General features: G+C 40.7%; 1 protein-coding gene across 1 annotated transcript; it reads right to left on the bottom strand.

Moving 5' to 3' along the window:
* Positions 1–8,476: 8,476 nt before the first annotated feature.
* LOC113575361 (tetraspanin-7-like) lies at positions 8,477–10,434 on the bottom strand. The gene has a single exon (XM_027006823.3). It carries the CDS (start codon positions 10,389–10,391, stop codon positions 9,309–9,311), a length of 1,083 nt encoding a protein of 360 aa, XP_026862624.2. The 5' UTR covers positions 10,392–10,434; the 3' UTR covers positions 8,477–9,308.
* Positions 10,435–12,045: the final 1,611 nt, after the last annotated feature.

The following is a 12,045-nucleotide window of genomic DNA, read 5'->3' as shown; positions in this document are numbered from 1 at the left end:
TTCAGAGATCAAGACATCAGAGATAGCTAAGGTTTATTGTCCATACTGTGACAACAATAAGCATCATCTCAACCTGTGTACCAACTCTGCACAAATTACCTATGAGCAGAAGACCTTATTAAGTCAAATCATAGATGTTGGAGATTTGGCCGTAAACATCATGGAGCACAGTGTAGAATGAAGGTGCCTGCAAGGGTAGACATCTAACTGCACTTCATGATCTCAATTATAGGCCTCTAAATGGGAGTGAGAAAGTAATTGTAGTAGCAAAGGCATCCAGTGGGACCTTGTATTTGGACAGGCCTGACAATGGAAATAATGTTCTCCTTAAGATTGTAAAGTTTCAACTAAAGCTTAGATCACATTCCCTGATATCATATGCCATTATAGATGACAGGTCTGAAAAGACCATCTTGCTCCAGAGCAGCAATACAGCTAGGATTAACAGGCACACCAGAAAACCTATCATTGAGAACCGTTAATGATTTGCAGGACTTATATTCCACTTATCTACAGCAACACAGCCTGAGAATAAATAAATAGTGACTGGAAGGCGCATTCACTGCTGAGTACTTAGGATTGATCATCATACACACGCTACAGAAATGCTTCAAGAACAGCACAGCCACCTCAGTGGAATTCCCCTTCAATCATTCAACAATATCCACACACTTTTAGTGATAGGCTCTGACTTCCCACATTTAATTACACCAGCAAAGCCAGTGAGGCTAGGACCACCAGGGTGACCTGCTGCTGTAAGAACAATGTTGGGCTGGACCCTACAGGGACCAACAAGGCTTATCTAGCATAACTTACTACACTAACAATTCCTCTTCACATGCTTTGCCTCACTTATTACTGAACTGCATGAGCACAATGAGAGGCTATGGCAGTTAGATATACTTCCTTATAGAAATGAGAAGGAGGTGGTTCGTTACTGACATGACCAGGAGGCCCTTCATAACACTCCAAGCTAGGACTGTAAGAGGTAAATTTCCTCCTTCAGTATGCGACTCCCCTACTACACAAGAAACACATGCCCGAGCCGAAATCCCCAAAGGAATCCATCCTGTCGTTTAAGGGCAACAGAGACGTGCATAGCTAAGGACCTGGATACAGCAAAGGAATACAGTGCAGAGGTCCGCGAACTAGAAAAGATATGTCACTAATGTGCTACCCAGTATCGCTGCGCAGTCTTCTGAGTCATGGTACATCCCACATCACATGGTGACCCATAATGGCAAACCTACAGTTGTGGCCAAATGTTTTGAGACTGACAAATTTTGGTTTTCACAAAGTTTACTGCCTCAGTTTGTCAGATGTTTGTATGGTATATTACAATTATAAACATTTCATAAAGTACAATTTCATGAAGTACAATTATAAGCATTTCATAAGTTTTTTTTTAAATCTTTTTATTGACAAATACATCCAGTTTAAGCAAAGACTTAATATTTACAGTGTTTACAGTCAATGTTCTTTTAAGACTAGGCATGCTGGATATCAGCTTCTGGGCAAAATCTTGACTGATGGCAACCCATTCTTGCCTAATCAGTGCTTGGAGATGATCATAGTTTCTGTGTTTTTGGTTGTCCACCTTCTTTTTGAGGATTGACTACAGGTTGTCAATCAGATTGAGATCTGGGGAGTTTCCTAGCCATGGACCCAAAATTTCAATGTTTTGTTCACCGAGCCACTTGGTTATCACTTTTGCCCTGTGACATGGTGCTCCATCATGCTGAAAAAAAGCATTGTTCATCACCAAATTGCTCCTTGATCATTGGAAGAAGTTGCTCTTAGAGGATGTTTTGATACCATTCCTTATTCATGGCAGTGTTCTTAGGCAAAATTTTAAGCAAACCCACTACCTTGGATGAGAAGCCACCCCACACATGAATGGTCTCAAGATGTCTCACTGTTGGCATGACACATGACTCATGGTAGTGCTCACCTTTTCCTCTCTGGACAATAATTTGTTCAGATGTTGCAAACAGTCTGAAAGGGGCTTCATCAGAGAAAATAACCCTCCACCCCCCACACCCCCCACACCCTCCCCCAAGTCCTCTGGAGTCCAATCCCTGTCCTTGATGTTTCCCTTGGAGAGATGTAGCTTATTTGCTGCCCTTCTTGACACCAAGCCATCCTCCAAAAGCCTTCACCTCACTGTGCATGCAGATGCACTCACACCTGCCTCTGCCATCCCCGAGCAAGCTCTCATCCAAGGGATGTACATTCTAACCTGTAAATGGCAGAGCTTCAGACAGCCACTATGCAGAATATCTATCGCATCTCAGCTAGCCAATATGATCCACTACAATATATTGTACCCTTCAATACAAAAGCTAAGATTCTGGTCCAGAAACTCTCAGAGAAACAAAGAGATTGGAACAATCCTTGTCTGCATTCCAGTCTACTTCATATATAGCACACTTTGGAGGATGAACTGAAGCATATAAAGAAACTCAGTGATGAGGTGTTATGTTCCCCATACATTGGATGCCAAAGAGCTACCTACATATTTTGTGATGCCTCTCAACAGGCTGATGGAGCAGTGGGCTACCTCCACACTGAGAATAAATCAGGGCAAATTCAAATAGCTTTCTTGGCAGCTCATTCTAGAGTACCATGCAAGAAGTAACTGTCAATGCCTAGACTAGAACTCTTTGTAGAACTGACTGGAGCCCAGCTGCCTAAAACACTTCATAAGTAACTTACACTGGACATCCAGGAGACACACCTGTGGACAGATTCATCCACTACACTGACATGGATTAAATCTGATTCCTGTCATTATGAGGTCTTTGTAAGAATGAGAATAGCTGAAATCCAGGACCTTACAGACATACATTAGTGGCATGATGTACCTACTGAGGATAACCCTGCAGATGACCTCTCTCATAGAAAAACAGAGGTGTGGCCCATCCAGCCCAAAACGATTGCCACTGATCAAGATGAACAGGAACATAGACCCACTTTTTGTGGGGGTCTTACAACTGATAACCCTGCTATACACACAGTATTGCAGCTTCAATTAATTAGTTGAGTCCTCTATACAGGAACTACATGTAACAGCTAATCAAAGTGGTAACCCATCAGCAGACACATATCAGGAATCTGAGGTTAGTCTTATTAAACATGCTCAACACACCAGTTTACTAGAAGACATTAAAGCTTTATCAGCAGGGAATCCAGCCCCTTTTATGAGTAGACTCATTACTTTAGCACCTGAACTTGACCCAGATGGTCTTATTAGGGTTGGAGGTCACCTGCGACATAGTGATGTACTGGAGCAGGTAGCTGTTCACCCTGTTGTATTAGGAAAAAAAAAACAAAAAAAAAACAAACAAAAAAAAAACCCCATCCCATCAGCCATCTCCTAATACAACACTGTGATAAAGAGCTACAACATTGAGGTCCTGAACAAATCTATGCAGAATTGTGAAGGAGATACTGGATCTTCAAGGGTCAAGAAGCTATAAAGAAACACTAGTTGGGGGGAATGCTGAAAATGGAGGGGGAAGCCAGTAGTACTGAGAATGGCTGATCTGCCACCATTCCACCTTCTGTTGTTTAAACCTACATTCTATTTGACTGGTGTTGATTGTTTTAGGCAATTTATAGTCAGAGTAGGCCCCTGTAGTGAAAGGTGATTGGGCATAATTTTCAAATGCCTAACTACAAGAGGTGTTTACATAGATCTCATTAGTATCATAGATAGTGATTCATAGTGAATGCACTGCGTACATTCATTGCCCGCAGAGAAAAGCCTAACGAGATCGTATGAGCAGGGCACCAATTTCAATGCTGGGGATAAGGAGCTCAAAGAGGCATTTACTACTCTACAACCTGCACTGCAATTTCAGTTTGCTAAGAGATTAAATTCCTTTTTAACCCACCCAGAGCACCACACTTTGGTGGTGCTTGGGAGAGGGAGATTAGATCTCTGAAAGTAGCCCTGTGTGCAACCCTTGGCTCTCAGATTGTCACCAAGGAGGTCCTGAGGACAGTCCGGATAGGAGAGGGAATATTGAATTCAAAGCCACATGCATACATGTCCTCTGATGTGTCTTCAGCCCAGAAACAAGTGGACTACAGAAACCAAAGACCTCCGAGTAGGAACTGTAGTCACGATCACTGATCAGCACCTACCTATGTCTATGTGGCCTGTAGGTGTAGTGACTCATAATGCCTCAGGAGCTGATGAGGAGTAATGTTAAAAAGGACGTTGTTCTGATAGTCATGTGATGAACATACGGCCTGTAGGAATTCCTTTCCTTTACAACTTGATTTAGTTCCTGGTAGAACGTGGAATCGACTGTGTTCAGATTAGATAATGATTGTGTGCATCCATTGAATGAGTGAGTAGATGTACAATTTATGTAATTATAAGTTTATTGTAATTTTAGGCATTGATAAAACCATAACCCTTAACAAACCTGGAATTAAAAGTCTTTGTTATAGTTCATATGCCAACGCAACTGTTTTTATGTTGATATAACTGGTCATTCTACTGTATATTTCTTGCGTGATTTGAAAGTGCATGATGTTTGATGCATGTGGATTCACAGGTGTAGAAGGTCACGCGTAAGTAAAACAGTAACCACTAGGTGGAGTCATTTACCGATGTATATTGATAATATACCTACTGTTTCTGTACATGTTCTGATCATGTTTCTTTGTATGCCTTAAGACCACAAACAAACACACACACACACACACACACACACACACACACCTGTGCACATGGAAAACAGAGTCGATTTTCCAGAGAGCTACTGTGTCACTCAACCTCTGTACCACCAAATAAACAGGAAATAATTCAGTTTGGAAGATAAATTCCAGAATACCAGATTTATTCATTCTGATCGGATGACCCAACTATACTCCGTAACCTGACTCATAAGCAGAAGAAAAAACAAAAATAAAAACAAAAACAAAAAAAACATACACAAATCATTGAATAAGATTCTATTAATTACCAGGAGTGGCTAGTTCACTAGAATCGCAATCGCAAACCTAACAATATAAACCAGCTATATTTAACACAAACAAGTCGTGGTCGATGCAGGTAACTAGATTAGCTAATAAAAATAATTAGAGAAACAAAGTAAATAGAATAGTTCATGCAATCTATGGGAGTACTCAAATGGGTAATCTACGTATCGAGCAAGACTAACAAAGGAAACTTAATAAATTCGTAATAAAAGAATGCCTACAACCTAATAAGAGGATCAGGAGAGAAAGCCGTCGCGAACAGTGAAGGGGGGGACTAATTAAGTGTTATGAGTCACAGGTGAGGGAAGAGTTAACTAATCTGATTAATAAACACTAAAGAACCTAGTATTTCTGGGTAATTAGCGAGAGGTTACTGACTTGTTTAAGAAACCAACAACAACAAAAAAGAATCTTTGTCTCCGTCAAAGTTCAGTAGGGGTTGCCCGTCCCCTCCTACCCATTCCCTATGCATGAGGTAAGCAACGTACAGATGAAGTTATATGGGTGAATAATACAAATGAATGAGGAACAAGTAATGAACAGTATAATGCGACAGATACTTATAAAATAACAGGAGCACACTTCACAATTTGGAGATTATATTAAAATCACTATACATTATTGGTCAATTCTTTGATATCATAGTCAATTAAATGATAAGTTGTTACTTTGTGAATGTGGGATGAGCAAAGTTACATGCCCTGTCTAATGGAATGTATGGTTTCGATACCATACCCAGGCTGGTAAGAGCTTTTCACCTTGCCATCCATCAGTTTATAACTAGGAGAGGCGGTTGTGGGTCAGGAGCCAGGCCATCTCGATAGCTAGGCCACTTATGGCTTTGTTGCTAATCTTCAACGCACCAGCGTGTCCCAGGTCCGGTCTGTGACCCTAGGGGTGGAAGAAAGTACCCCCTTTTGACCAGGTTAGAATTTCATCAGATTAAAAATTATTCCCCTATCTTCACTACACTTGTGTATGACCTATATGAACAAACATTTTGAAAAATTGAATAGTGTATGAACTGGCATAAAGTACTAACTTTAAAACACCATTTTTTTATGTGTTTATTTAATTTATTTATTTGACTAGGATAAAATGTTGTAAAAGATCAAGAATCCAAGCAATATTGCAGTTGTAATTGTTTAAACATTCCACTAGATGCAAACCACAGTTGAAGCCATTTCATATTCATGGCAAAATTGCATATGTGGATACTGTATTGCCTTGTGGACATTAATACATTGTATTGCATGTGACATTCTACTGCACTGTGCTAATCCCTACACTTTCACATTATCCTTAACTCGAAGGCAGCTGGTGCCTATTTACAGTTTACCTGACTGAGGAAGTAATAAATTGCCTGAAATACCCCTCAGCTCTGTGCCTTTGACTTCAGTATCCCAGCAATTCACTCTGGGTTGACACTTTGGTTACTACTAACCTCCACTTCTCTGAAATAACATGAAGCACCATTATCAAGTTGCCTTGCACACAGTAACAATGCAGCAGGCTCAGAGCCTGGCATTAACTTGGAACTGTTCAGATGCTCTGCTCCATGCAGTTGCTACTCCTACAGTTGGTGATCCAGGTTCCTTCAAAAAATCCTCTTCTTTTTCCCAGAGTAACATTTTTGAAGTGAAATCATGTTTGAAACATTACAAAGCCCTTTCTGAGTACAATGTTATAAACAGCACATGTGGCTAGTTACACGTAGGCTTGGTGACTGCGTTCGCCGAAGGTATTATCAGGATTCATATGGAAGACTGAGGATTGAGCAGCAGGTCAGACTCATTGTTTTAAGAAATGGCACACTGCTCATTTTGCTTTACCTCAGTGAACATGAAAATGTGCATCAGTATGTCAAAGAGGCAAAATTCTCCACTGCATCCCAGGTTGTGTGTGTGTGTGTGTGTGTGTGTGTGTGTGTGTGTGTGTGTGTGAGAGAGAGAGAGAGACACACTGCCCAACTAAAAAAAAAAAGGGAAAAATCTAATTACTAAGGTGACTTCAGGTCAAAATGAGATTCGTTTGACTGGCCATGAATCCACACTGTCAGGTAATTTAGAAATCAGATAGACTTGCCAACTCAGGCCAAATTTAAGACCTGTTTACATTTGTAATCTAGGATCGTGATAAAGAAGTATAGCTCTTTATTATTCATGTTCTTAAAATGCAAATGAGTCTTGCTCTTGTTTTCAGGTACTCTGTAGTCTGAAGGTAATGTAAAGTGCTGCACAGATTTTTGAGACATGGAACCCAGTTTTGAAATTGTTAGCAATTTAATTACACTTGGCTTGCTAGACTTAGCCTTTTAAAACTGCATCAGTAAAGTCAATGAAAAAACACATTAGAATGCCACATAAACACACATTATAGACGGACACATAATATACAATGTGTCAGTAACAGTGGAAAACTTCAATCTGAGCACTATAAATTTGGCTAATTAAAATAGAAATCAAACTCAGATGTTTATTCATTTTTATTTATTACATGGCTCAGAAAACTACACATTCCTCACATCCAATAGAGCTGTTTGCATAGGGTGCCTTTACATTTAGCTGATGCTTTTATCCAAAACAACATACAATTCTGACTGAACACAACTTGAGAAAGTGAGGCTTAACTGTCACAGTAAGGCAGCAGTGGGGCTTGAACTGGCAATGTTCTGATTGCTAGTTAAGTACCTTAACTATTGAGCTAACTGCCATTCCTTGGGGCTTGTGTAGTGTTTAACTGAACATTAAGAAGAGAACTAGAACAACCTGCTTGGAATACAGTGGAATTTGTTGCAAAGGGCCTACTGCTGCCTGGCACTAATGAACACACTGAACAAACCTATTAGAGCAGGCAAGTATTTGTCCAAGAAATTTAGCTGAATTCTCACATTGTAATTGGTCAGTTAACGAAAGCTTGTGACAGTCATGCTGCCCTGTATTTGATTATGAATACACCTCCTCTAGCATAACTCAGGTCATCTGCATGCTGCATGTTAAATTAAGTAATTGAAGGCTTAATCATTCAATGAGGAAACACTTAGAACATGAGATAGAAAATTTGTGCTCAATAAGTGACCAACACAGAAGTTTGTACTTTAAGATATTTGTCTTGTCAAAAGTAAAATATTTGAAAAGTATAGTAAAACAAAGTAGCTTGACATCATCTCTACACACATTAGGCTCTTTAAAATGTCAACTCAATCTTGTATTAAGATATTAGCAGACTATCTTGATTATCTGTCTTTAGAATTTTAATTTACAGGTGTCTGCCTTAAGATACAACTATCCAAGTCCACATTTCTTCTAAGACTAAAACTAGAATTCTAGACATAATTACAGTTTACTGTGATTCCAATCATTTTCAGTCAAAAATGTTTCAAGAAACATATCAGTTTTTGTTTAAAGTGTGAAGGACTTGATATACCCCCCCCCACCCCCACCCCCACCCCTTTTAGACTAATCTGTCAGCAACATTCATATTTATGTAGTTTATCCTCAAATAGTAATTGTAAATCATGCAAGCTGCTTCTACATATGGTATGCCTGGTATTATTATATTATTGCATAAACACCATTGAATATAAGTACTAATGTACATGGTTATCAGAAAATCCAAACAACAAAATGTTATAAATTCCACAGTCAATCCAAAGTCAAATCAAGCTTAATTCTGTTTTAGTTTAGTGCATCTTATTTCTCAAAAAAATATCTGTCATAGTGTACAGTTTGGATAGTTGGACAGTTTTTAAATCAAAATCCAGGGTTCCTGTAGAATGGCTTGGAATCCAGCACAAATACAGAACCTGAAAGCACCATTGGAGCATCTCCCTAGTTGATAATGTGCACTTAAAGGAGCAATATGTCATTTTTTCACTGAGTCCTCACATTATGAAACAGCCATTACACTGATGCTTAATGGCCTAGATGAGTCAAATACTCTGTACTAAATGTATTTCAAACATGACGCTTCCATGTGGTGGACCTGGTCTATGAAGCTTAAACTAGTTCATTTGGAGACTACCAAGTAATTAGATTCTTCATCTCATTTGAGCTGTACTTTAAAGAAGAAAAAAAAAACATAATAAATAATCACTTTCATAAATATTTCAGAAAAAATTACTTAGTGTTATTTAAAGAAAGTTTCTTGAAGGTGGTTTTCTAAGCTAACTCTTTGTTTAATTGTACATACTCTCTATTGAAGATCTTGTTCAATATATAAGTAGACTTAATAAGGAAGTCTATGGAACTAGCTTTTTCATAGAATAATGCTGGATTACTGGTCGTTCTCTTGAACAACAACTCTGACATTTCTTAGTGACCTTGTCTACGAGGCTGAGAAGCCAGGTGGTTAGCAAGTATACATGCTAGAGCAATACCTAACACCTGCGTAAAGGCAAGCCCCAGCACAGCAGCAGCAATATGAAAGACATTATCATTAACAAAACTGAAGACTTTCCTGAAGCAGCCATGTTGGTGAATCCCCACAGCTTCAATGGTTCCACTGCCCCCTTCTGGCAATGGCCTGTTATGACAGGCCTTGCGCTGTATGCAGCAGCTGTCTGGCACTGACACAGAAAACGTGCCATTACCCAAGTTGCCTGCTGGCGAAAGAGCGTCCTGGGTGGCCCATTCAGACAGGAGCCAGTCACGCCAACCTTCTGCCCCACAGCACTTAAGTGCCCTCTGAATGCCATCTAGGGCATTGGCACGGCCTTCGTCATCCCCGTAGCTCACGACGGCTCTCTGTAGGCCACTGCGAAAACCTCTAGCAATATCTTCTCTGTAGAAGAGCCCCGAGAGACCAGCGGCCAAACCCCCAATGAGCACAGCCAGCTGAAAGATGCCATAGGCCCGGAGGAGGCAGGGCAGGCCAACTGCCACTCCCAGGCAGCCCAGAAATCCCCAGGCAGTGATGGCCGCCCCCGTGGCTAGTAGTATTAGTGGGGCATTAGGGTAATGGTTCACCGAGAGCAGCATGTAGTCAGCCAGCGAGGCTTGCACCCAGATGCCCAGCGTAAAGATCGCCAGTCCGGCCGCCCAGAAGAGGCAGCTGAAGACGAGCAGTGCAAGGCGCAGCAGTGGCACCACCCCCACTACGTGGCAGCATGGTGGGGCAGCGCCTGCCACAGGCACAGGGGGTGCCAGAGAGACTTCCGAATCCAGTGAGAGGGAGAAGCGCTGTTGCCTGTGATGCCGGAGTTCACTGGGCTCCTGTAAGGGCGAGAGCAGGTATCCGGGCAGAGCAGAGGGGCGGCGAAGAGCCACAGGCGAGGCTGGAGCTCCTGAGCCCCGTGGTGATGAAAGCCGTCGAGCAGTGTGCTGATCTTTCACGCGCTGGGGGCTCAGCCGAGCAGGCAGAGAATCGTAAGACGCAGTCACAAGTGCGCAGCTCATGGTCCCCACTCTGGTTTTACCTGCCACCCACTCTCTCTCCCTCATTTACTCCACTCTCTTTATCTGCTCCCTTTGTTTCTCAATGTCCATTCACATTCTTCACTCCCCCCACTCGTTCTTTATAGCTTAGCCATCAACTCTTTGTCGTCCAGCCTCCCCCTACTACCTCCCCACACCCTGTCCTTTCACCATAAATTTCCACAGTGAATCAACACATGGAGGTCTTATCTTCGTCCGCAGATATGCTCTACTCTTCACGGTGCTTAGATGTTCATTTCTGACATCGCTTCCACTTGCTTGACCACAAATGCTCCATGCCTCTGCAGTGAGTGTTATATCCAGTGCTGTAGCTGTTTAGCTATGCTTCTTCAGTGGGGATGTATTGGGGTGGGTGGAGCTTTAGGGATGTAACTGGGAACACCCCATGTCTCAAACCACCTCTATTCGGTAAAGGGATGACTATTCATGATATATGTTAAGATGATTTGTTTTTGTTTTTTTTTTGGATTGTTGCCATTTGTGATTTTAAGGGCCCTGAAAGAATGTAGCATTCCTGTACTGCATTCTGTTCTTACTGTTATAACATGTCTCATACATCACACTGTGCACTTAATATGTATGGTATATATTTGAGGCAAGGCAAGCGGAATTAAGTGCTATTCCAAATCACTGTTTTATGGCATTTTGGATTGATACCCTTGGCGTCATCGTGGAATTTTAATTATATATGTAACTCCACAACACAGACAGGCAATAACCAAACCCACCTGTGAACATCTCTTCTCATAAATAAAAATTACTTCCCTTTCAATATTAGACAACCCCCCCCCCCCAAAAAAAAGACACTATATATATATATATATATATATATATATATATATATATATATATATATATATATATATATATATATATATATATATATATATATATATATATATATATATATATATATATATATATATATATATTTCCCCCCTGGATTTGATGATTAAATAAAATAAAGGCAGCTGAACCAGCATGTACACTAAATTTGCTACAGTATCATTTCTTATCTGGGGCTACTCCTAAATACAGACACACAACTAACATACAAGTGCACGTGTGCACACACACACACACACACACATACACACAGAGTCATCACCCTCAGCGATGCATATAAAACTGGATGTTTATTACTGGGAAAGTGCTCATCTCTGTGTATCCTGTTAACAGCTCCAGGCCACTTCTTCACCACCACCTCATAAATCAGTTCCCTCCTTTTATACAGCGTTTCATCCTTTCTCTTTTCCATCAATTGAGTGCACTCATGAAACTGAGGGTCTAGTTAGAAAAGGACAGCCATCAAGCCTAAGTTGGGCAGGCAGGCTTCCAGTGATACAGGACAAATGGAGATGGAGAGGTGAGGATTAGTAAAGCCAGCTTGTTCACTCTAAAAGCAGGTGTGATGCACTGCAGAGGGCTTATTAGTTTCCAGAGTGTGACAGATCATTGTTGTTTGTATTGTGTTTTGTTTGTATCGTCTAAAAAGACTACTTGCATGGGCAATTAAAATGAAATTAGTTAGCATTGGGAATAATACTGTAATATCCAGTTATTACATGCTACATCAATATATCTTAAGTGATGTAGTCTAAACACTTTATTTGTG

This window comes from Electrophorus electricus, chromosome 4 (genome assembly GCF_041902795.1).
Source record: "Electrophorus electricus isolate QZ-2024a chromosome 4, ASM4190279v1, whole genome shotgun sequence".
Taxonomy (NCBI): domain Eukaryota; kingdom Metazoa; phylum Chordata; class Actinopteri; order Gymnotiformes; family Gymnotidae; genus Electrophorus; species Electrophorus electricus.
This window is presented reverse-complemented; position numbering and strand designations above follow the sequence as displayed.

Coding starts and splice junctions, on each gene's coding strand:
- LOC113575361 (XM_027006823.3), bottom strand. CDS start 10,391: ATGAGCTGCGCACTTGTGACTGCGTCTTACGATTCTCTGCCTGCTCGG.